This window comes from Corythoichthys intestinalis, chromosome 20 (assembly GCF_030265065.1).
Source record: "Corythoichthys intestinalis isolate RoL2023-P3 chromosome 20, ASM3026506v1, whole genome shotgun sequence".
In the NCBI taxonomy this organism is placed as follows: Eukaryota; Metazoa; Chordata; class Actinopteri; order Syngnathiformes; family Syngnathidae; genus Corythoichthys; species Corythoichthys intestinalis.
Window position 1 is genome coordinate 14,868,819 of NC_080414.1, and position 27,072 is coordinate 14,895,890.

At 38.8% G+C, this 27,072-nt stretch overlaps 2 protein-coding genes across 2 annotated transcripts in view; one reads left to right on the forward strand and one right to left on the reverse strand.

Moving 5' to 3' along the window:
* LOC130908951 (collectin-12-like) overlaps positions 1–17,931 on the reverse strand; it is a 43,316-nt gene extending 25,385 nt beyond the window's left edge. Inside the window, exons 1-2 of the mRNA XM_057824922.1 lie at positions 17,703–17,931; positions 17,129–17,179 (exon numbers count right to left, since the gene is read on the reverse strand). Coding sequence (XP_057680905.1) covers positions 17,129–17,179; positions 17,703–17,784 — 133 coding nt within the window. The 5' untranslated portion in view covers positions 17,785–17,931. The remainder of the gene's footprint in view (positions 1–17,128; positions 17,180–17,702) is intronic.
* Positions 17,932–22,188: 4,257 nt separating this feature from the next.
* On the forward strand, positions 22,189–27,069 carry tyms (thymidylate synthetase). The gene is made up of 6 exons (XM_057825028.1): positions 22,189–22,528; positions 22,869–22,942; positions 23,025–23,199; positions 23,303–23,404; positions 26,462–26,709; positions 26,779–27,069. The coding sequence occupies exons 1-6, from the start codon at positions 22,318–22,320 to the stop codon at positions 26,914–26,916; spliced, it is 948 nt and encodes a 315-aa protein (XP_057681011.1). The 5' UTR covers positions 22,189–22,317; the 3' UTR covers positions 26,917–27,069.
* Positions 27,070–27,072: the final 3 nt, after the last annotated feature.

Below are 27,072 nucleotides of genomic sequence, written 5' to 3' on the forward strand. Positions count from 1 at the left end.
GAGGCACGTAGAGTCCTGTCAGATTAAATCGGACGTAACGTACCGCAGTTATTTTATATCCAGTTGTTGTAGGTCCACAGACGATTCCATGCATACAGAAAAAATAAATTATTCCACATGAAAACTAAATGTAAGATGGAGTATGGACTTGGTTTATGTATTGAGGAATAGTCATGCCGGAACAGAAAACAGTCCCAAATCCGTTTCCAGTCTATGAACCCATGGGGCTCAAAGGTCTGGAGGAGTTCAGACCAACTGATAGAGGAACTGATGGATTAAGACGCACATCCCAAATGTAAAAAAGGAAAAACAGAGAAGCAAGTGAATGGAAACGGGATGATCACTGGTGTGGATGCCTCACAACAATAATTCAGACTGAAGAGTGACAGCAAACCACATGCAGAACATTCAATTACACGGTGAAACTTCCAAAAACAACACAAGCCTCGACACAAAGACGAGCAGGAGCTCAATGGCCGGTCAGGCTCTCCAGGGTGGGCGACAATGGAAAAGTTAAGCTTTCGTGGGTGCAGGAGTTCCTTCTGGGTGGCCTGACGTGTCTGCGGGAACCAACGTCATCAGCAGACATGGTGTTTCATCATTAACTAGTTACCAAACCGCAACAGAGTTGTTAACATTTCCTGCAAGGTGGTGCTGTTAGAACAACCTGGAGTGAATCTGAGAAACTTCCAATGGATGGATCGGTAATTTGGACCAAAGCACACGGTGTGAAACTTATATTGGTGAGGGTTCCTTGGAATATTTTGAAAATCCCCAAGACTTAGGTTCATGTAGCAACATGAAGTCTGGCAGGCACGGTAATCTTGAGTATGTCCAGAAAAAAGTTGCAAGAAGCAAAGGCAAGGAACAGTAAGCCTGCCATTTTGGTTTGTGTTTCTGACAGCTGTTGTGATGAGGGGGAATTCTGTTTGCAAGTGTTTGCCATGTTAAATATGGCAGAATACTTCAGTTGAGTTGATCTTGGCATCTCAGTTTTGAACTGAGATGTGGAAGGTTTATACTAGCGTTGCACCGATGCCATTTTTTTGCATCCTGATACCAATTGCGTTGTGTGGTAGTGGCCAACACTCTACCAATACCATTCTTTCCGTTGATACTAAATTTCTGCATACTCACTTGAATGTACAGCAGGGCTGCAGCTATCGAATATTTTAGTAATCGAGTAATCGACTGAAAATTCAGCAAAAAGCATGTTTTATGCTCCTGAATGATATGGACCGCTTGATTGTGTGTGGAAGCGATCGATTTATATATTCAATTTTTTGAATCCCACGCCATGAAAATGAGTAAGTTCCGGTATTGAGGAGGAATGCGAATGTGACGTCACCTGGGTTAGCATCTCAAAATACAGCATTGCTTTGTAGCATGCAGATGGACTGCGGATTCAGCTGATTTTGGGGATTCATTTGTTTATTTTTCGCATCACGTAAGCCAAATGTGCTGCAGGGTTTTGTTGTTGCACCAGGGAGAGGCGTGTGAACCTTTTTGGGTTTCAAAAAGTTGCCGTTCACCCCGAGATTGGCCAAAACAAGTCCGACAACTGTGGGACCATTGGACTTACGAGTAAGTGAGTAAATATCGTGTTTTGTGTTATGTCAAATAATGGGATCATGGCACATGTTTTAATACGGAGGTGGCTTGCATTTTGTGGCTGACAATGCTCCTTGTCCACCGAGAATGCCACTCGGCCGACGACCGGCGGCTTGTCACACACCCCTCTCGGTCATATTCGCGTGTCCACCGGGAGAGCAGTATACTCGGCTTATGCTTGTGCGGTTCTCCATATTGTCCAGACTTCCAGCCCCCTCTATCCTCTTAGTGTGTCCGGCAATAGATCACTATACTCGGGAGCTACGCGCTCCTCCGACGTCGGCTGGTTTGTCCGGCGGTCATTCTCCAGCTGCTTACCCGGCAAACAAGCTCTCCTGCCCGCAGCAGGGGAACGATAAGCTGTAACTTGCTCGCCACCTGGGGGGTTGCCGATCGGTGAAGACAATCAACAACCCCGCCACCATGTGACATGATCCGGGGTAGTTTTGTGTGATTTTCGGTTCGAAAGGCGAGAATAAGACTTTGAGTGAATTTTTATTCTGTATATCCTGGTAGCCTTCCTTTTTTTCCGCCTCAGACAAAACTTTTTGTCTGTTTTGTTGCTTTGCCATCTTTGAGGAAAAGCGTTCACATCGACTTTGGTCTTTATAATGAATGGGGGAGGGGGTAAGTGACATATGCCGTAAAGCAGTCAGCACATTTGTAGTTTTTTTGTGTGTGGCAAGGTTCCTGCCACCCTCCTCAAAGTTAATGAGTGCTGGTGAAAGCAATACTGACCCCCTCATGATATAAAAGAGGTGTCATCCAACTAGTTGTCAGTCAACATATTATCACAAATGTTATGAAAATAATTTGTCAAGTTTGAAAAGTTACCCAGTGTTGCTTTAACGCACTGATTGCGCAATGAACAAACATAATTCGCTGCCAACCTCCCACGTCAAATGGATTGGACGTATACTAGTGAATAAACTCATTCAAATTCACAGCAGAAGGATAAATCGACAACACATGACAGAATATCTATCAGCATCTTGGGAAGGGTGACGTCCGTAGCTGGCAGCCATCTTGGGTAGGGCGACCCTGGGTCGGAAACTAGATCTCAAACACTACATATTGCGCAATATCGGCACTTACTGTAATGTCTTAGTAATTTCCGATACCTATAAGGTCATTTTAGTGCCGTATCGGTACCGATACCAGTACAACATTAGCTTATACAGGCCATACTAAAAACAGGGAGTAACTGGAATCCCCAAACACATTGTTCTAGTGAGTTTGGGTGTTCCGCTGCTGGGAAGTGTTTCAGATTTTAGCGCTCGATGTACACCAGAGACTCGCAAATGAAATATATAAAGCCATTATGTGGGGTAAGACGCTGCTTAGTAAGCGCTCTAACACGCGAGCAGAGAACAGTCGCAGCTCGCCAACGCTCAAGTATTTTATCGCGTTTTCACAAGGGACGCTAAAAGAACACAGGTGCCTTGGATTGCTTCCTGCTGTATGTTAAATTACAAAATCAATGAGTCAGGCCCGAGTATTGGCGAACGTTAGCAACGGCTCCCTTGACATCTGCATGTGGGTCACGTCAAGGACACCGGGGCTATTATGGTGTGAGATGGAGAGATGGAGAGGTGAAGGGTCTGGGGAGGAGTGTTAGGGGTGAGGGGAGAGTGCTCCTTTTCATCACTGAGAAAAAAAGGTGCATCGGAAAAGCCGGTGACAGATCCACAATAAAAGTAAGAAGTAGAAAATGATATTTCTTGAAAAATTGTGTTGGGATGTCTTGGCTAACTTCCTTTACATTTTCAGGAACTTCAGATTCATTTTGGGGTATTGCTATCTCATTGGCTGCCATTAACGGAGCTAGACGTCCAATCCATGTTCACTGGAAGGGGAGAATGAACGCAGGCGCCGTAATGGCAGCCAATGAGTAACGACTACAGGTAGTCCCCGGTTTACGAACAAGTTCCGTTCCTGCGCTGGCGATGTAACCCAGATTTCCCCTAAAGTTGGAATTACCCTTTAAAACCTCAAAACATCCTCGAAATAGAAAAAAAGACAAACTATCCAAAAACATGTATAATACGTCATTGTACTGTCCTCGCCAAGACGTTGGAGCTAAGTCCTAGCTAGACAGTGAGCTAAGCTCCGAAATGACGATGCCTGACGTCCGTGCGTTTTGTCGACTTTATTCAGCTGCTCATGAAATCAACACTTGCAGAATGAAACTAAAATAAAATGACATTAAATTAGGGCTGTCAAACGATTAAAATTTTTAATCCAGTTAATCACAGCTGAAAAATTAATTAATCGTAATTAATCGCAATTCAAACCATCTATAAAATATGCCATATTTTTCTGTAAATTATTGTTGGAATGGAAAGATAAGACACAAGACGGATTTATACATTCAACATACTGTACATAAGTACTGTATTTGTTTATTATAACAATAAATCACCAAGATGGCATTAACATTATTAACATTCAGATAAAGCGATCCATGAATGGAAAGACTTGTAGTTCTTAAAAGATAAATGTTAGTAGAAGTTATAGAAATTTTATATTAAAACCCCTCTTAATGTTTTCGTTTGAATAAAATTTGTAAAATTTTCAAACAAAAAATAAACTAGTAGCTCGCCATTGTTGATGTGAATAATTACACAATGCTCATGGTGCTGAAACCCATAAAATCAGTTGCACCCAAGCGCCAGCAGAGGGCGACAAAACACCAAAAAACACTGGTAACAAATGGACATGACACTGTGCTGTCATTTTAATCTGTTTGAGCGGGGCATGTGCGTTAAATGCGTCAAATATTTTAACGTGATTAATTAAACAAATTAATTACTGTCCGTTAACGCTAATTATTAATTTAATTAGTTAATTTTGACAGCCCTACATTAAATCAGTCTCATCTTCAATAACAGCAATTCAAATTTACGTTTACAAGTAGCTGCTGATACAGCAATAACAAACGATTAGCATGTATCTGTTAGTGTTCACACATCATCAAAAGCGATAACATAAACTCACCCAAAGCATTCAACCACAAATTGAAAACACACAATAAACAGTATAAAAGGTTTTATATACAGCCGTCGCCTCTGGATGTTTGACAAGCACAGGCGGTCTTATCTGTATAAATTAAGTATCTTTTTTTTCCTGTTTTTTTTTTTTTTTTTTTTTTTTTTTCTGCTTGTGTATTTAGTGTTTTCTGCAGTTTTGATAATTTGTTTTGCAGTTTTCGTAATATGACATTTTTATGTTTTTTTTTCTTTTTTTTTCCTGTTTTTTTACCTTTAGCTTATTTATCGCGTTTTTAAAGATTTTAAAGATGATTAATGATTTTCAGCCTTTTCTTTTTGCATTGATTTTAAGGGCATTTCTGTGTCACTACCTGCTGATTGCTGTAGCGTTTGGGGATTTTCAGGTCACTTCCTTTTAAAGGGTATGACAACACCTGGGGAAATGCTAATATTCCATAATTTATCCATCAACGCATGCCTTTTGGATTCATATCATGCCACTTCGTGTAATTACACACATCGCAACACCAAGAATATGATAGAAATTTGGATCGATTGTCAAGCTAAAAGGACCCGCCCACGAGATCCCGGAAATCTAGAATATTGTGTGCGTGACGTCACTACGAGGAAACAACCGGCTCAGTGCTTAGTACTGAATGGCGGCGATGATAGCGGACAATTTTGTTTCTAGTTGCAGCGACGAATCCGAGGCAACGAACGTTCTTCTAATGGTGAAGAGGAGAGTTATGAACCTTTCTTTGGTGTTTTGGGTTATCAATTTGAGCCCAAACGACAGCCAATGCAGCCTAATGAAAGGATCATTGAGAGGAGCAATCACACTGATGAAACACTGGCAACATCGGCTGGGAAACACCGAATGGTTTGTTTTGCATTTCTTTTTGTGAAGCTGATACACCGTGACCGCAAAATAATGTAATGTATAGAATAATTATCATTTATAGTGCTATCATAGGTTTTCGCTCTGCCAACAGACACAAATATAAATGGGATTCGAGGATTTGTGCTATATATTTTACGAGCGATAATTTATACATGTGTCCAATCCTATATCCAATGCGTGATATGTTTTTATTATAAAAGAGTACTCACTCTGGCCATTTCGAGCTTGGCTGCTCCGCTCCTTTGGTTAGCCTGGGGTGGTCTCATCAGAGCCAGTCGTCCTCTTTCTTGATATCGCGGGACATTTAGGTGGCTGCGCGTGTATGGTGGCTGCTTTCATCAGTAATTTCTTAGCAAAACCTGATTTCATTTGTCCATAGTTCGAATAGCTTTCAGTTGTAAAATGCGCACTACACAAAACCGTTGGCTGGGTCTGCAAAATTAGCCCTCTTGGCACGGACGAACTTTACTCATTGTCTGCGTAGTCCAGCTCTTTTTCTTGCGTTCGGGAACTCATGGGTACTACATTGCAACAAATAGGTATTTGTAGACCACATAGCATGACAGGTTTGAACCATTTTAGCGATTTTTTGATAAAACACGAACGCAACCCTCTCGTCGATAAACAACGATTGCACCTGCCTCGACCTTTCGTTTCCTTGTTATGACGTCTCCGCCCCATTCGGCTGTTTCCGGAATACTTTCGGAAATGTTCGTAATTTTCGATCTATTTTCGATACTTGCTCATGAATGCGATTTATTTTTTTGTTAACTTTATTAATATTTGTTATCTTGCCACATAACGGTTCTATTGATATCTCACAGCCCCTTAGTGTTTTAATACCCTTTAATATCAGGTCATTTTATTTCCCATTGAAAATGAATGGATTTAGTGGGAATATATGGGGATGTTTTTGTCAACATTTTATCAAGAAACACACAATTTTTTCAAAATCTGGATACAACTTTTGTGCGCCTTGATTTCCTGAATTGTTTCATGTTTGAATTGTGTGGATAGGATATAAAATGTCAGAAGAGATATCTTTTGAGACTTGAAATTTTAAATATTTTTGCCATTGGAAACAAATAGGGCTTTTTGTTGAAAAATCCCCATTTTTGCCACAACTGTAAACGTGATGGGGAAAATTGAAAGAGTCTGCATCTTGCATTTCAATGATGGAACAGTGAGTGAATTGGTCAAAGTGCGCGGGCACAAAGCAAGCAAAGCGTCCTCACAACTACCAGCTTGTGACCTTCTACATGGCAGATGTCTTCAGGTAGGCAGATGTTCTACGTTGATAAATGAATGAGCGAGTCCAGGAACAATATCAAGAAAATTCCTAATGTTGGGGTCTTGAAACCGTTTGGTCTCTGGGAAAGGTCAAATCAGTTATCCAGATGCTAAAACTAACGGTATATGACAATTCCTGACTAGGCATGTGCTGGTATGAGATTTTGACGGTATGGATAACCTCAAGAAAAAATACAGCGGTTTCACTGTATTGCAACTTTAGCTCTAAAATGTGTTATTTTGAACAGGGTTTTTAAATTTTTCACAACATATTTGCAAATTTGAACATCAACATGAATATACTGTTAAAATAAGCAATAAAATAACAAAAAATAAATTAATACTTTAAATAAAATGGAAATAAATAGAACTTATAGACTAAATCGACAGACACAGCACAAGTTGGTCAACATTAGAACAAAACAAAAAAAAAGAACTGGACATAAACAATATCTGATCAAATTGATTTTCTGTAATAACATACCACTACTACTATTAATATTAATTAGTTGAAGATTAACGGAGAGCAAGACCAAGAGACAGCGCGTGTGTGTATGAGTCGTATTGTTATTTACACATTACACACAAACATCCACCCACCCTCTCTCAACACAGAAAGTCACCAGAAACAAAAAACACCACTAGCTGTATTATGAAAATTCTATTTTGAACAGATGTTTACAATGGCTGATGACTTTACAACAGTAGGCTAATGGTAGAGAGGAAACTCATTAGCCGTCTTGACATTCTAACGTTATCAGCTTCGTTAACAACGCTAACGATTCACAAACATCCAAATTCCGATTATTGAATTATACCAGGTAAAGCGGAAATAAAACACAGTCAGCGCGGTCTTCGGGAAGCAATGAGGAACGGAGCGAGAGTAAATATCATGTGCAGCGAATGCCGCTAGATTAAAAAAAAAAAAACAATAATACCTGACTGCGGCCGTCAGCCGCTACAAACAGCGCCCAGTTGCTAGTTGCTACAAACATACGGCAACATACGGCAATAGTAGATATCACATATATGTAGAACTAGATGTGAAATGACAGACGATGGCCGCGTTAGACCATGTACCAAGAACTAGATGCGAAATGACAGACTTTCCCGCTCTAGTAAACAGGCGCCATCTTAAAGCAGTAGACTTCTCTAGAAGGCTTTGTTGTCGTGAACCTAATTACTTTTTATCTAGAATACCCCTACATAGGCAAAATCTTGAGTTGAATCTATCTTTAAATAAAGAAACAGTTTAAAAACTTTCACATGTCGAAAGTAGACATAAGGGAAATTATGGAATAACAGGCGCAATTTTAACAACTTTAACGGTTGATTCACAGCATTAAATTAATTGAATGTAGTTTAAAGCTGCTGATAAAGAGTGGGGACTTGAGTATTTTATTTAGTGTTTTTAACAGGTAACTTGATACTGAAATAGTAGTTTGGTTTATTTAGCCTGAGAGGATTTTTGAACAATTTTGGAACAAATATACAAAACAAAACAAAAATAAATAAATAAATAAAGGGGGGGGGGGCATCAATAATCGATTTATAATCGAATCGGAGCCTCTGAATCGTAATCGTAATCGAATCGTTAGGTGCCAAAAGATTCCCACCTCCACAAATACCATATTACGGTATGACAGAAAATTTTATTGGTTTTGAAACCGTGGTATGAAACCTTGAAACCGGTAACCGGCACATGCCTATCCCTGACATCCAGAAAATAGTGACAAAGACCATTTCAGTTGGCTACAGTACATTTTCGTACAATTGACAGTGTGTCAAAGCAGGATAGAGTCTTGCCTATTCCTTGCAAATTGCTCAAGGGCCTCTTAGTACGTAAAAACGCTTCTACCAGCTGAATCTTTTAGCGTGAAACGTCTTATCTGCTCACTCAAAATCCCATCAGTCCTCTTCCTGTTCTTCTCTCCAACACCGGCTGTTTCTCTTCCACCTTCTCCCACTTCCCCGTTCACTCCCTTCCGTGAAATATTCCCTCGCCGGCTTCCTATCTCGCCTCCCGTCAGAATGACAATACATCATCTCGCTTTTGTGTTTACCCACTGTCCATTTCATTCACGCTGAATATCACACACAACACATGAAACTGACGCATAACACGATTTGTTTCTGCTACATCATTTATCGATGTTTGCTTTACGGCAAATACAGCAGCAGGATGAGTTGACGGTGAATGAATCAAAACCTTTCTCTGAGGAATGTATAAACAACCACTATGCAGAACTAATGAATACCACAACCAAACACTGTATGAAAGAAGCCACGAAACCACTCCAAATTGAATACAAAATTCCTGGCGCCCCATCAAAGACACTACCGAGCATCACATGACAGTATGTGTTAAACTCATCATGCTGTTGAGTAATGGCGACAAGGCTGTTTGCCGCTATGCTAACCAGGACGAATGAGGTGTTGGTTACCCGTGGATTCCGAATCTTGTTATCTTAGTCACGATAACACCATAAATACTCCTCCAGCATTATTTCAATATTTCAAGGTTTGTGGTTTTCAGTTCTAGAACGCCGTGACATCTGAGAAAAGGGTTCTGTCAGGTGGGTTGCTTTTGAACTCTGATGGCCATTTTACGTCAAAGAATAACAAACATGTTTCGACCTTGAGTACTGTGGCAGCCAGCCAGGCCTGCCATATGAATTCACTCAGTACATGTACAGTATGCGTGCTTTCCATCTAGCATACAAGTTGTATAAATGTCTGTTTGTGTAAGTGTATGTGCGCTGAGTTTTTGGTAGGGGTGAGACAAAAAATCAAAATGGTGATATATCGTGATAATTTGTATCCCAAAATGTTATCGATATGTAATCGATGTATTGCTTTTAAAAAGTGTCGCTGTTTTAAAAGAAAAAATAGCAACCAAAATCTTCCATTAAAAAAGTGTCTACGTTAGCTCACTCACTGCCATTGACAGCGCTAGAAATCCAATTCATTTTCACAGGATTGGACATCTAGTGCCGTCAATGGCACTGAAACCAGAGCATTAACTGCCAGTCTTTTGTGGACATTTACAGGTCACATCCTGCTCACTTTAGGTAGCGTTTATAAAAGCATTTTAAAGTATCAGATAATATAGACATCGGTTTTGGGCCACTATCAAGAGCGAGGGTTTGCATAGGGACGGTAGGGACATAACACTAGTCACTTTTAAGGATGCTGAAATTGTCCCCACCAACTTTTAAGCAACCTTATTTGTATTATATCATGACTTCAGGTATATAGGATATGTTGTAAGGATTAAATTAACCCTAGCATTATTAGGTGAATTACAATACTGTCATTATGTTCAGACTTACATTGACCCCTTTTCACTTGCTGAATGTTTTCTCCTTTACCGCATGTTTGATTGGCACACACACACGCATTCACAGCCTCGACAGAAATGCAACATGCCGCCTCCTCCACCCCCTTGGAAGACAACCGATATTTTTTTTTCCGCCAGCAGCACCCACTGTAAGTAATGTAAAAAGACGTCAATGTTGTGGATGTGGGGAACACACCACTAATTTTGATAGTGAATTTTGCTAGTGAAAGTCCAACCTGCATCCAACCTATAAGAAATGTAGTGAACCAAGGTTTAGCCCCTTTTCCCCAGTTTTCATTTTTATTTTATTTATGTACACTGGGGCAAATAAGTATTTAGTCAACCACTAATTCTGCAAGTTCTCCCACCTGAAAATATTAGGGAGGCCTGTAATTGTCAACATGGTAAAACCTCAACCATGAGAGACAGAATGTGACAAAAAAACAGAAACTCACATTGTTTGATTTTTAAAGAATTCTTTTTAAAAGAATAAGTATTTGGTCAATACAAAAAGTTCATCTCAATACTTTGTTATGTACCCTTTGTTGGCAATAACGGAGGCCAGACGTTTTCTGTAACTCTTCACAAGCTTTTCACACACTGTTGCTGGTATTTTGGCCCATTCCTCCATGCAGATCTCCTATAGAGCAGTGATGTTTTGGGGCTGTCGTTGGGCAACACGGACTTTCAACTCCCTCCACAGATTTTCTATGGGGTTGAGAGCTGGAGACTGGCTAGGCCACTCCAGGACCTTGAAATGCTTTCTAAGAAGCCATCCTTTGTTGCCCTGGCTGTGTGTTTGGGATCATTGTCATGCTGAAAGACCCAGCCACGTCTCATCTTCAATGCCCTTGCTGATGGAAGGAGATTTTCACTCAAAATCTCTCGATACATGGCCCCATTCATTCTTTCCTTTACACAGATAAGTCGTCCTGGTCCCTTTGTAGAAAAACAGCCCCAAAGCATGATGTTTCCACCCCCATGCTTCACAGTGGGTATGGTGTTCTTCGGATGCAATTCAGTGTTCTTTCTCCTCCAAACACGAGAACCTGTGTTTCTACCAAAAATTTCTATTTTGGTTTCATCTGACCATAACACATTCTCCCAGTCCTCTGCTGGATCATCCAAATGCTCTTCAGCAAACCACAGACGGGCCTGGGCGTGTACTTTCTTCAGCAGGGGGACACGTTTGACAGTGCAGGATTTGAGTCCCTGGCGGCGCATTGTGTTACTGATAGTAGCCTTTGTTACTGTGGTCCCAGCTCTCTGTAGGTCATTCACTAGGTCCCCCCATGTGGTTCTGGGATTTTTGCTCACAGTTCTTGTTATCATTTTGACACCACGGGGTGAGATCTTGCATCGAGCCCCAGATCGAGGGAGATTATCAGTGGTCTTGTATGTCTTCCATTTTCTAATAATTGCTCCCACAGTTGATTTCTTTACACCAAGCGTTTTACCTATTGCAGATTCAGTCTTCCCAGCCTGGTGCAGGTCTACAATTTTGTCTCTGGTGTCCTTCGACAGCTTTTTGGTCTTGGCCATAGTGGAGTTTCGAGTGTGACTGACTGAGGTTGTGGACAGTTGTCTTTTATACCGATAATGAGTTAAAACAGGTGCCATTGATACAGGTAACGAGTGGAGCCTTGTTAGACCTCGTTAGAAGAAGTTAGACCTCTTTGACAGCCAGAAATCTTGCTTGTTTGTAGGTGACCAAATACTTATTTTCCACTCTAATTTGGAAATAAATTCTTTAAAAATCAAACAATGTGATTTTCTGTTTTTTTTTTCCACATTCGATTTTTCATTGTTGAGGTTTACCCATGTGTACAATTAAAGGCCTCTCTAATGTTTTCAAGTAGGAGAACTTGCACAATTGGTGGTTGACTAAATACTTATTTGCCCCACTGTAGTCTTTAAGGAGCCCAAAGGAGCTTTCATTTTTTTAGCTGAGTTTGGCTGTGCTTGTGGAAAAAAGCAGTAGTGCTTTACTTAAAGGAAGGTTCTATTTTTATTTATTTTTGTTAGGGTTATCGTCCCTACCAATACTGAGACCAAACCTACGCCCTTGGCCACTATGCATGCCTTCTGACTTTGCACAAGGGCTGGTCACAGCTTAGCATAACAGTTACACCTATTGACTATTAAACGTCTCCAAAATAAGATGCTTGCGATTTGTTATGTGTGCATGATAATTAATAAAGCATCCAGTGGGGCATCGCAAGACAATTAGCCATAATATGTGAAGTCCACGACCAAATACAGGTAGTCCTGAGTTTCGTTCCTACACTGGCGACATAACCCGAATTTTCCCTAAATACCTCCTAAATCTAAAAAAAACTATCCAAAAACATGTATTGTTCGTCTCGCCAAGACATTGGAGCTAAGTCCTAACTAGACAGAGAGCAGAACAGTCATATTAAAGCAACACTATGCAACTTTTCAACCTTTAGAAAATATTTTCATAACATTTGTGATGATACGTCAACTGACAACTAGTTGAAGGACACCTCTTTTATATTTTGAGGGGTTCTGTATCGCTTTCACTGACACAAATTAACATTGAGGAGGGTGGAAGGAACCCTGCCACACAAAAAAATTACAAATGTGCTGACTGCTTTACGGAATATGTTACCCCCTTTCTCCATTCACTATAAAGACAGAAGGACTATAAGTCGCACCTGAGTATAAGTCGCACCAGCCAAAAAAAGCGCAATGGAGAGGAATAAAACATACAGTATATAAGTCGCACCGGAGTATAAGTCCCATTTTGGGGGGAAATTAATTGATGAAATCTGACACCAAGAACAGACATATCATCTTAAAAGGCTACCTAGCTCTTAGCCCATGATTAGCTTTGTTTGTTTTCTTTATTTCAAAGAGTAACCTCATTTCGCCAGTCCCTTACAAGTTTCTCGCTAACTCCAAACTTTCTTTCTGCTGCTCGATGCTGCTTTTCAAATGCATATTTGCTTGTTATCTGCAGAATATGATTTTCTTTACAGTGTAATTTTGTTCAGCCCATCTGAGTTGTTTTTATTTGTTTTTATAAGTTACCGTCAATGTTGAAACACAGGCCTTGAGCGCCCTCTTGCGGTTTACTGTGAAAATAACATGTGAAATGATATACCGTATTGGCCCGAATGTAATACGGTGTTTTTTGCATTGAAATAAGACTGAAAAAGTGGGGGTCGTCTTATATTCGCGGTCTAGACATTATACCCATTCACGACGCTAGATGGCGCCAGATATCACTGAAGCAATGTTCTGTCATGACAATTCTCAGCTACTCTCAAGTTTAACTAGTTTGCATTATTTTATTGCAATGTTTTTCCTTATTCAGATTTGTTCCAAGACTAGTTACAGTTAGACTTCACTTTGGTGGTTAATGCATTTATTGCAATTTTGTTGTTTTATCACAATAGATTGGTTTATTCACATTTCAAAAAACAGAAGCCATTCGTTTACGAATGTGATTGCACTTTAGCTTACATATTTAAATGTTCAGATATTAAGATTTGAATGAGGCAAAATAACATGCTTTTTCTCTCAAATATATTGTTATAATTAGGGTTGTTCTGATCATGTTTTTTTGCTCCCGATCCGATCCCGATCGTTTTAGTTTGAGTATCTGCCGATCCCGATATTTCCCGATCCGATTGCTTTTTTTGCTCCCGATTCAATTCCTATCATTCGCGATAATTTTTCCCGATCATATAAATTTTGGCAATGCATTAAGAAAAAAATGAATAAAACTCGGACGAATATATACACTCAACATACAGTACATAAGTACTGTATTTGTTTATTATGACAATAAATCCTCAAGATGGCATTTACATTATTTACATTCTTTCTGTGAGAGCGATCCACGGATAGAAAGACTTGTGACTTTGTACATTGTGACTAAATATTGCCATCTAGTGTATTTGTTGAGCTTTCAGTAAATGATACTGTGGCCATCCCAAATGCCTGATGGGAAGTGGAACCATGACTGTGCAACGTGTTACCAATTGCTATATCTTCTCTGCGTTGGGAAATAACATACGGTGTTAAGACAATGATCAATTGCCACCTTGCTTCCCCACATTGCTTCCCATGATAATTCTAATCATAGGGAGAGGGATTGCAAGGCTTCAGCCAATTGATAAAAGGCTCCAAAGGCTATCAAAGTTCACTCTACTCATTTTGCGCTGCCTTTTTTCTCTCTATATAGGTAAAACGACGTCATTACAAATTGAGCGGGACAATGAGTGAGAGGGTCATGCAGCACATGCATTAATTGCGTTAAATATTGTGACGTGACACTTTTTTTTTTTTAATTAATTGCCGCCGTTATCGGGATAAATTTGATAACCCTACCTTAAGTCTAAACTAAAGACTCTGGATGAGTGTAACATATTATGTCTGTGACGTTAAATACAATTAGAAAACGATTTAATTAAAAAAAAAAATATATATATACGATATATTAAAAAAAAGGCATGGCCGATATTTTTTTTGCCGATTCCGATACTTTGAAAATGACGTGATCGGACCCGATCGATCGGCATCCCGATCTTATAGTATAAAAACTTATTGTCCGAAAAATACGGTACAATTCATCCTTCATACAGCCGCTGGAAACAAAAATGTTGTTTAATCCATCTGCAGGCAACCGGGAGATCATGATTTTACCACACTGTGCAGGTGTGCGCTGGTCCTCACGGGAAAAGCACTCTTCCTTAAGGCAAAACACTACCGCTTTTGTCCACCGGCGTCGCTAAAATCGACCAAAACTGGAAAGTTACCATGCTTTTATTAATTAAAATAGAAAATAAGATACTGTGATGTACAAAAAGATACTGTTTAAGTGACAGAGACAAAAAGGCGGACAAGATACTGGCGTCGAAATTACTTAAGCCAGGTACGTCGTATCCCTTAGAATACCTGCACTGTATATCGGTATCAGATTTTGGCCTAGCAAAATATCGCAAAATTGGTTAAAATGTCATTATCGGACAACTCTAATTTGGCATTCACAATTTACTTCCTGTTGATTTTGAGTAACTTTCTATTCATTTGGAAACACTATTGAGTCACTTCCTTTTCAGTTACACAAAATCAACAGGACGTGACCTTTGAATGCCCCAAAATCAACAGGAAGTGACCCGTAAATGCCTCAAAAGGAAGTGACTAAAAATCAATAGGAAATAACGTGAAATGCCCTGAAATCAACTTGTTGCCTGGCATTGTCTGCCACAGACGGCCATAGACGTCCAATCCGTTCGAAGTGGGAGGGTTGGCAGCGAATGAACGGATTGGACGTCTACTTGTGATAAACGCATTCCAATTCACAGCAGAAGGATGAAAATAGCTTGTTTTTCTGTTTGTTAGTTGTTTTGTAGAATGATTTCCTGACCCATGTTTCCATAACTGTTTTAGCGCCATATCGTCAGATCATCGTTATCGTGAACCTTGTATCGCAAATCGTATGGTGAGGTACCCACTAGGGTTGTTCCGATCATGTTTTTTGCTCCCGATCCAATCCTGATCGTTTTAGTTTGAGTATCTGCCGATCCCGATATTTCCCGATTGGATTGCTTTTTTTTTTTTGCTCCCGATTCAATTCCAATCATTCCCGATAATTTTTCCGGATCATATACATTTTGGCAATTCATTAAGAAAAAAATGAATAAAACTCGGACGAATATATACATCCAACATACAGTACATAAGTACTGTATTTGTTTATTATGACAATAAATCCTCAAGATGGCATTTACATTATTAACATTCTTTCTGTGAGAGGGATCCACGGATAGAAAGACTTGTAAGTCTTAAAGGATAAATGTGAATTTGTATATTGTGACTAAATATTGCCATCTAGTGTATTTGTTGAGCTTTCAGTAAATGACACTGTAGCCATTTAACTTCTACCCAAATGCATGATGGAAAGTTCAACCATGACTGTGCGTAGTGGTACCAATTGATATATCTTCTCTGCGTTGGGAAAAACATAGGGTGTTAAGAAAAAGATCAACTACTACCTTTCTTCCCCACATTGCTTCCCACGATATTTCTAATTGTTGAGAGAGGGATTGTAAGGCTTTAGCCAATTAAAAAAGGCTTCAAAGGCTGCCAAAATTCTCTCTACTCATTATACGTTGCCTTTTTGCTCTATGTATACGTAAAACGGTGCCATTATAGATTGAACGCGACAATACGTGAGTGGGTAGTGCAGCGCATGCGTTAATTGCGTTAAATATTTTAATGTTATTTCTGCCGTTAACGCGATAAATTTGATAGCCCTACTTTAAGCCAAAACTAAAGACGCTGGATGAGTGTAAGACATTTTGTCTGTAACATTAAATACAATTAGAAAATGATTTCATTAAAAAAAAAATATATATATATATATATTAAAAAAGGCATGCCCGATGTTTTTATGCCGATTACGATACTTTGAAAATGATGTGATCGAACCCGATCGATCGGGACATCTTTAGTACCCACCTCTAGTTTTTGGATGTACGCTTTTCGTTGTAGAGTTAAATTTGGTAGTTTAGGGCAGTTAAAGAGTCCTTAGCATCTTTGGTAATGCGATTCATGCGCACAGCTAGCTCCTCAGCGCTACTGTCAAGTCAAGAGTTCATCGGAATAAAAGACATCCCCGCGCTCCTCATGGCTTTCTAATCTCAGACTCTGACTGGCAAAAACAAACAGGATGCTCCTCCTCGGGTGACTCGGATGACAGGGAATGTGTTTGAACACAGTATGAGAGCCGACGCGGGGGCTAACCCCCCCGGATAACACAACTGGACCGGCGAAGGACAGAAGATTTTACGAGCAACAGCAAACATTTTTTCCAGTGGTGAAAGCCCAGTGCTGCTTTAAAACTCAATTTCATATTGCATAACGTCGTAGAGTTGCGGTCTCGGGTTTGTTTGTGTGAGTCACGGTTTTTGGGTGGGGGGACAAGTGTGGGTTCAGTCTTAAAAGGCGTCATTCAACACTCACCAAATCGCTTGTATCCAAAAGACTGTACTTCCTCCTCGTCTGCAAAGTCGTCTGAGTGACATAATCAGAAAAACACAACATTTAATAACTGGCGACAAATCAAATTCAAGCTCAAACTGACTTCAAATATTTATTATTAGTATCATCCAGTGACAAATTTGAGGCAACTCGTGGTTTTAGAGGGCCGTGAATAGCCCACGTGCCGCAGGTTGACCAATTGACCAAACTTTAGTTTCTCCCAGGTTGTTGACAGTAAAGCTAATTACATTGTGCTACACTACACTGAAGAACATCAGGGCTTAATGGTAAACAGATGGGGGTAACTGAGAGTGGGGGGGCTCATAGGGAAGAGACTGATGAGATGTTTTGGTCAGGGAGGGAGGGGGACTTAATTTACTATTAAGCTAGTGGTGATGTCAACCATGAATCACTTTGTACATATGAAAATGAATTCGACCACTGAGCCCAACAGCAAGGCAAATGTGTAACCACTAGAGCTTCTTGTCACCCTGCAGAAAATCCTCATGAAACAATTCACAATTAAATATATTAAAAATAAGCATGATTATCCTACCTTTCATTGCGTTTTGATGCGTTGCTGGGGAAGGAAGAAGACACGAGGAGCGCTGTTTGTCACTTTGTGAGCATCTCAGCATCCAAAGTGGAAAAGTCAAAAAGTTTCCCAATTTTGCAGAAGAAAAGATGCTAAATAAATTCAAAGAAGTAAAAGAAGGGGAGGGGGAACTACGCTTCTCGGTTAAATCCCATCGTTCTTCTGCTTCCTTACAGCTGGAGTGATGTGATGATTCTGTCTCTCGCTGTCTAGCGTTGCTAGAGAAGTCAAGCTGGATGTTGCAACTTCCGGGGCGGGCTTTCAGAATTAAAGTCATGAACGGAAATTCGGCGTTTTCCCGTTGTAAATTTTTTTAAAAGCACAAAAACAAAACGTTTTCGTTTAGTGAGTTAAGAACCAGAGTTGGGTAGAGTATGGAGGTAGATTTGTGTTTTCACTAATCAATAAAAAAATATTTTTTTTCTTTTTTTTTAAAGTCGCTTCAATAATAATGTTTTCAAAAACAAACAAAAAAAAAGTCACTTCAATCAAAAAATGTGTTTGAATGCAAAAATAAATTTGAAACTAAAAAAAATGCATTTGAAAGCTATTTTTCTTAGATTTTTTTTTTTTTTTTGATTGAAACAACTATTTTGTTTGAAGTAAAATAGTTTTGCGTTTGGGTCACATTTTGGCTAGGACATTTGTGTCTTTATTATTCAATCAAAAAATAAGTTGCTTCAAAATATATATATATATTTTCAAAAGAAAAATCACTTCAATCAAAAAATTTTTTAAAAAATCAATCATAGAAAAAACGTTTTTGAATGCGAAAAAATATTGAGGACTGAGAAATTTGCATTCGAAATCTTAATTTTTCATTGAAACTGTTTCTTTGATTGAAGCAATCCCTTTTGTGTTTGGGCCATCGGTGAGTTAATTTTATCAATTGACCTTTTTAATTTATAATTGTACACACTAACAAACTACCTTCAAGTCAAGCTGAAGTGCAGCCATCAAGTCATGATAGAAATTGCCAAAAGTGCTACATATATTATAACAAAAGTCACTTTTAATTTTAGTAATCATGATGTAGCTGAAGATATTGATTACACCAGGTTATATGTGACAATATTACCAATAAATTAATATTATTTAAAAAATTGAGTTTTATTTTTGTTTTATATTGCACACTATAAACAACGTTCTACGATTAGTCACCAATTTGTAAGGACATACGTCACTATTTGCAAGATTGCAAACGACCTCGGGTTGACAGGTATGAACAAGTCCCTAATAAAGAGTTAACATACATGTATTATTACTTACTAGAACATCCATCCAAAAAAAAAAAAAAAAAAATTCAAGGTTATCATTTCTCTGAGGTGACCCGTTCAGCATCACCCTCCCAGCGGGTTGCTTTCATCCCCTGTCTCAACCTCCTCCACACCCCCCTAGGGTTGGACACTGCACTAAATCAGCCGGAGATGAGATTAGGTTACCGGGCGTTGATGGCAATCACGTCCTGAAAATCTGGTGCCCATTACAGATAATTTCTTGAAAGGGCCCACTGAACACTTACACTGCGACATTTCTTGCTTACATCCTGTGTTTTTACACATTTTGTTTCCCCTTGGCTCGCTTTCACACATGGGCAATGTATATCGCGTGTTCCGCGCTTTTTAATGTGATTCATATAGCCAAAAAAGACGAATACATTTCAATTTTAATGTGGTTCCAGTATAGGTTTCGTACAAAAAGCTTATTCAAGGATGCTAAAAAGCTTCACATGTGGATGTCTGTCTTTTTTTTTGGTATCTAAAAGGCCCCTCATTTATCCAGACAAGTACAGTAAAACATACCTGAACAACCTCTTGATCATCATTCCGATGAGTGATTTATGTCACAGGCCTGCGGACGCATGTCACTGATCAAAGTAGAATGAGGAACCGTCAAGAACTGGGCCTGGTAGTGATAACATCGCCGCCGTACAACACATTCTACATCCTGTGTCTTAAGATACAGATAACCATGACAATTAAAAAGCCTAGGAAAGGACCGAACACTTTTTTACATGGAGAAATGGGAAATTCTAGATCATTGAAGATCTAGCTTTGCGCTACCACTGGTTAGATCCCAGGTCATCCCACGATGATAACACAACTAATTTAGTAGTTTTCCTATAATTGGGGCAGTATGTCAGACTGGCAGTGAGCTGATAAAAAGCAGCTGAGGGCCCGCTATCTTGCCCCTTAGACTCCCTGCTGGGCACATGGGTTGGCCTCACCTCAGCAGAAGAGGATTTCAGGAATTCCGCATTAACCACGCCGCCATTGCCATGTCTGGATCTCATAATCGGAACATTAAGGGCTTAGATAAACAGCTACGCTACATTACGCTAAACCCACATACAAAAATGTATGTGAGGTTATGAAACTATTTCAGAGAAGAGTCAACCATGCAAGAATGAACCCAAATTATGTCGGAATTGTGGTTAGTGTAGTATGAAATGAGCTGGTTTTATTAGGAGTTGAATGCTTGCTAGGAATAATACAAACAGACTAATAAATCTGAGTGCTTTTAAAACAAAAACAACAAATTTTAAAAAGAAGTTTAGTCAGGAGCGCTGGAAGTAACTCACAGCATGGGGTGCTGAGCATCGTATTTTAATTTTTTCATCTCAAAAAGCAGCTTCGGTCCAAATTTGTCAGGCTCGTGCTTTTTCTCCATACAAGGCGTGCACAATGGCAGTACACATGCCTTTCGGATAGTTGATGAACTGCTACTAGGCTACTACAGAGATGGCATTCTATTTCGCCTACAGTGTGTGTTGGAGTTTTTGTATTGGAGATCAAAGCGCCCATCTATTAAAATTCAAATCCACGCAGCGAGGCGGCGCAATGACACACAAACACATTCGAAAACTGAAAGGTCCAATAAGTCTCGGTTTAACACCAACTTTTCACAACACTCAAATAAATTGCACACGTATATCCAACAGCGCTCTACATGGTGGCAGCTTAACAGCAACAATGCAAACTATTTGAAGTTTTCCACAGTGTAAATCTGCAGCTAACTTTTCCTCGCTGGGCACTGTACTAAACTATTATAACCATCTATTTTTTTGACCTCAAAATACATTTTAGAAAAATTTTGCTGTTTTTTGCAAAGAAAAATTTGCTAAATTGTTTTGCGCCATGTTAACGCCTCCCCTGTCAACAGTTAACTTTTACGTTCAAATAGCGCCTTATTCAACGTGACCTGGTAGAAAGCAAGGTGTCAGGTGGTGACCGTGTTATAAACAAAACAAAAACTTTTTCAACATTTATATTTAATGCTCAAAGTTAAATCTGCTTTTGGATTAATGTTTTATTAATTGTTTAATAACTAAAAAAAAAACTACGAGCACCCCACTACAATAAAGGGTGGGCATTTTACATTGAAATACTTTTTTTTTTTTTTTTTTTTTAATTAACAAACAACAAACATTACAACATAAGTGGCATGGTACAATGTTAAACAACTTTAAAAGTAACAGACAACCCTACAGAATAATCATGAATACAATTTTTAAAAAATTATAATCACATATAACAGCAAAATTTAAATTAAAAAAAAAGAGAGAAATGGAGGAAAGAAAAAAAAAGATATACAAAATAAATAAAAGTAAAAGAAAAATTCTAGGGTCCTCTAGCCAAGTCAATCTCCTCAAAAATTTCACACAGTTTTAAAGCATTTTCCCCCTTCATATATTTCAAAGAAGAAAAATAGTGACATAATTCTTTGTAAAAAAAAGTTTTTTATTAAAAGTAGGAATAGATTTGAAATATTTATTCTTATGTATGAAAAATGTAATTATTAAAATATAATTATTTTTGATAACCAGGATGGCGATGACTCTAATACAGAGATACCATATAAAACACTTTATTTTGTGAAACTAGACAAATTTGCCAATTTAGGAAATAACCAGTCATACAAATCTTCCCAGAATGCATGAACATATTTACAATAAAAAAATAAATGGTCAGTCGTTTCGATGTCTTCATTACAAAAAACACAGTTGATGTGGTCCAAATTAAAACGGAGCCTTAAACATTCTGCTGAGGGGTACACTTTGTTAATAATTTTATAACGAACTTCCTTTGCCTTTGGTAAAATTGGAAATTTAAAGAATTTGGATCTCTTAAATTCACATTGAAATACATTTTCCCGTGGAGAGTTATGGACATTTGAATAGCGTCTTTGTAGTGAGGATGCTTGACCACATGATGGCAGTATAAGACTATGGAACTCTGGAGTACTGAGCATGAAGTAAACCATATGCAGTGGCTTCTGAAATCATTATAAAAAATTTAAAAAATTTTTTTTCAATTATTAAATACAAAAACATTTTAATTTATTTCACGATTGAGAACGTAATTTGTCACTTATTTTAAATGTAAGACGAACTTTAAATTTTTTTTTAAAAAAAATCTTAGCAGGCGCCATTTTTGGTTCTCGCGGGGTTTCACCACAGCAAGGAAGTGCTTCTCATCATGCTATTGGCTGGTTTGCTACCACGTGGGAGGTTTTGCAACGGCAAAGTCAACAACAATTGACGTTTTTGCTTAACTTTATTACATTTGTGCACAAAATGCCCGCCGCGGTGCACCAACTGCCTGGGGAGGACAGCTTTAAAAGGTCGGAGGAGGAGAAGAAGGACATCTCGCCGGGTTTCTTTTGCGACGAGCGCGGCTATTTGAATCAGGTGGCTTTCATTCTGGAGCATGGACGCAAGAAGGGAGACCGGACCGGGACCGGCGTCATCTCGGTGTTCGGCTCCCAGGCTCGATACAGCCTCCGCGGTAGGCGTTGTCCAAAAACTAGCATAAAATAGTTATAATTATGAGGACGTGCCTTCCTTACTCAACCGTTAATTAGCTAAGGCACGCATGTGACATTAAAAAAATATCACCAATAACCATAAATAGTGTTTATAGTTCAGAAATTGTCATTTTATTAAAATGTAATTATGACGTTTACGCTGTACGTACTTTTGCATGAATGCCAGTATAATGCAATCCAATTGGTAAAAGCGGCATGGAAAATGAATGAATGAATGAATGTATCTTGTGCCACCTAGTGGCAGAGCATTGAGTTGTTCTCCCTTAGCAGGCTAAATAATGAACCTTTTTTGTTTTCTAGATCAATTTCCTTTGCTGACAACCAAGAAAGTATTCTGGAAGGGAATCCTTGAAGAGTTGCTTTGGTTTATCAAAGTGAAATTTTACTTCATAATATGTACTATCAAATGATTTATCTTAATATTAACTATATTCTGTGACTTTTTTTTTTTACCAGGGTTCGACGAATTCCAAGGAGCTTTCTGAGAAGGGCGTGAAGATTTGGGACGCCAACGGCTCACGCAGCTTCCTGGACAAGTGCGGCTTCACTGAACGCGAAGAGGGCGACTTGGGTCCCGTCTATGGTTTCCAGTGGCGCCACTTCGGTGCAGAATACACTGACATGCACGCCGGTAATGCTACAGTTGGTTTTCTTCTTGATCAAGACACCGGAAACTAAATAGAAAAAAATGTTTAACTCTAAATGTGTTTTAATAAGATTATTACCTCACTCAGATTACACCGGGCAAGGCGTGGACCAGTTGCAGAAAGTTATTGACACCATTAAGAGTAATCCAGAGGACAGGCGCATCATCATGTGTGCGTGGAACCCTAAAGGTGCAGAAAAACAAAACAACAACGCATGTAGATAGTGTGTTTGCGCTAATGGCAGTCATATTGTGGTATTGTTTTTTATTTGTTCCCTAAATTGGGCAGAAATGGCTAATGGCGTTTGCTCTAGGGCTGCAGCTATCGGTTATTTTAGTAGTCGATTAATCTATCAACTAGTTAGTTCGAACACTCGCTTAATCGGATTAGGACCATTTAATGCGTTGCGGAATACATTTTGAGAGATGTTTAACAAAGGCTTGCTAAGATGGCATTTTGGAAAGAGCATTACAAATATAAAATAAAATCCCCGAGTGTTTCATCAAACCATGCAGAATTGCACTTTCATTTAAAAATACATTTAAATACATGCGCTTGGCTTCAAACAGTATACAAAAAATAAATACGTTTTTAAGGCCAACAAAAGAACAATTGGCTAACTTGCATAGCAAAAGTCTGCTAGCTTAAATGCTATAAAATGCTAACTTTTATTTTTTTTAATTATTTTTTTTTTTTTTTTTTTTTTACAATGCTAATAAATTGTTCGGACACATATTCCCACAAAAAAACGGCTAAAAATACCTATAATCTAAATGACAAATTTATATATATAGCAGAAAACACAAGACAAGACTGAAAAAGCAGTTTCTGCTCTTGCACTCCTCTTTAAACTAAACTGTTATGTTTGATAGAACAATATGTCTATATGCTGCCATAGCAGATTTGTGGCGCATTAAGCCCCCGAACTATTTTTGATTTGTCCGTTTTACCCTGGAAATCCCCGTTTACAGACGTCGCACAACCGCTTTTGTTTCAACCCAGCCATAAAACGAAGGTAATTATATTATTCAAAATGTCTGTCATTTTTATCTTAGAATCATTAATTGATGTCTAATATTTCATTAAAAAAAAAAAAAAAACTTTAAAAAATTATTCACTCGCAGACTTTAAACTTTTAAACAAATTACGTCACAATGAAAAAAATGGTGTCTGTAAAAAAAGCCACAGCTATCTACCTTATAACTATCGCTTAGTTGTATTTTTTCCTGATATGTTAGATCAGGGGTGCTCAAAGTTTTTTGCTCCAAGATCTACTTTTAAATGAGACAACCTCCCGCGATCTACCTTAAGAGAGGAGGGTGAACTAAAAAAAAAAGAAAAAAATTTAAATGTACAGTTACAGTAATTATGCTTTGTGAGCAACATATGAGGTTATGTTGCTCACAAAACACAAATAACTGTGTACATTTAAAAAAATATAAATAAAAAATGGACGGTAAATTATGTTTGCTCACATAACATAATTAACTATGTACATTTTTTTTTTTTTTTTGATGCTGCGAGCTACCCACACTAGCGTTGCGATCGACGTAATGCCCACCCCTGTGTTAGATGATAATCGGTCCAAACAAAGAAAAATTTAAAAAGTTTAAAAAGGTAAATATATGAAAAAGAAAATCTCGACCACTCCTTGATGTCTGCGATTTCTGCATCGCGACCCTTGTTATATTACCATGTTTCACCCATAAAATCCCCCAAAAATCCAGCTGTGGCCATTCACAGCTGAGCCTTGACACTCAGTGATATGTGCTACATGGAGTTTTGGGAGCGAAACAAGGTAAGTATGCGATAATATCTCGTTAAAATCATGGCGTCTTTAATTCTGCTCTTTCATGCTCTCACCTCCAGATAGGGTTTTGCTGTTTAAATTATTATTTTTTAAATGCTCTCCTGTTCAAATTTTTCTTCCCCCAGAAAAATGAGATTTTGAAAGTTGGCCAAAATGGGGGTCTCAGAGCGGAACTTCAAGTCACCTGAGTGTTTTCCACCGTATATATATATATATATATATATATATATATATATATATATACAGTGGTACCTCTACATACGAAGTTAATCCGTTCCAGGACCTTGTTTGTAAATCGAAATGGTCGTATGTCGAGCAGGATTTTCCCATAGGAATACATTATAATTCCATTAATTCGTTCCACAGCCCAAAAACCTTCACTAAATCCTTAAAAAATACTGCTGGTACTATTACAAATGGCAATTACACATAGAAAAACAAATAAATTATAAATCAAAATCGGAATAATAATAATAATAATTCCTGTATTAATGTAACGAATCGGGTTCTAATGTGGCGGACGTTTTTTGCTGACCCTGAACGCACCGCGGGGCTGACGTGCCAGAGACAGACCGGTGAGCTTGAGTTTCACTATCACTTTGAATGTTTTCTTGAGAAGACAGACAGAAGGTGTTTTTGTTTTGAATAAGTTGTGAAATAAATGATAAAAACGTGGCGAAGTTGGCGGTTTCTCTGGAGATGTTACCACAATAAGAATTGTCAGCTTAACTTATAAAGACTGGCGAACGATGGTCGGAGGAGGACCGTGGAGATGTGTTGTTGAGTCATTTCACGGATGCCCACCCTACGCTCATATTTTTCTGTCATTTGCATCTTCATTTAGAAGGTAAGCATCAACTTTTCCTTGTTTCACCACCTGTACCAACCTTTTCTGAAACCAGTGTTGATTTGTCACACAAGAAAATCCGCCGTGCATTCGTCTGCGGTGCTGCCATTGTCGTCGTATTTCGAGCATGTCGTCGGATGTAGAAACAAATGGCGAGTCAAATTTTACGTCGGATGTCGAAAAGTTCGTGTGTCGTAGCGATCGTATGTAGAGGTACCACTGTATATAAAAACATTAGCTCAACCAAAAACTTATGTTGGTCTAAACAGGGAGCAGCTGGATTCAGCCATGTTAAATAAGTTATTTCATATTCACTGTTGCCACTAGAGGGCAGTGTTTCCACCCAAATCAAAACTAAATGCAAACACATTCAACACAAACCATTACAATGCCACTCTAATTAAACGAATACTCTAAGCAGCAAAATTTGATTCAAAGCTTTTTTTCTAATCTAATTACTCAAGTTAATCGATTAATTGTTGCAGCACTAGTTTGCTCTTTTTACTAAAATAGTTTCAAAATCCTAACGAATTATTTTTTGGGGGAAAAATTGGTTTCAAAACTATTTTTTCCCCCCCAATATTCTCAGACCTTCCTCTAATGGCGCTACCGCCATGCCACGCCCTCTGCCAGTTCTACGTGTGCGACGGTGAGCTGTCGTGCCAGCTCTACCAACGCTCTGGCGACATGGGCTTGGGCGTGCCATTCAACATCGCCAGCTACGCGCTCCTCACGTACATGATCGCCCACATCACAGGACTCAAGCCCGGAGACTTTGTGCACACACTAGGGGACGCGCACGTCTACGTCAACCATATTGATCCGTTAAAAGTGCAGGTAAGAGAGTGGACCTGCATGTATTTTCTTCATTAACATGATTTATTGAATCTATGAATCAATCGACAGCTGCAGAGGGAGATCCGACCCTTCCCAAAATTGAAGATCCTGCGTAAAGTGGAGCGCATCGACGATTTCCGCACAGACGACTTTGAAATCGTGGACTATAACCCGCACCCGGCCATCAAGATGGAGATGGCCGTGTGAAAAATCAAGAAATGTTACAAAAGTGTAGTGTACGTACACTGCTGTTACTTCCGTTAAGAATGCAAATAAGCTTGTGTTCCCTTTTTGTTTCTGTTTAAAAGTATTGTGTATTTGAAATATTTTATATCAATAAATGGTACGCAGCGGAATTCAATT

Bases quoted from the DNA above. Each gene is read 5' to 3' on its own strand.
- tyms (XM_057825028.1), top strand. From the start codon at position 22,318: ATGCCCGCCGCGGTGCACCAACTGCCTGGGGAGGACAGCTTTAAAAGG. The intron at 22,529-22,868 runs GTAGGCGTTGTC...TTTGTTTTCTAG, and splicing joins GGCTCGATACAGCCTCCGCG to ATCAATTTCCTTTGCTGACA. The intron at 23,405-26,461 runs GTGCAGAAAAAC...CAATATTCTCAG, and splicing joins GTGTGCGTGGAACCCTAAAG to ACCTTCCTCTAATGGCGCTA.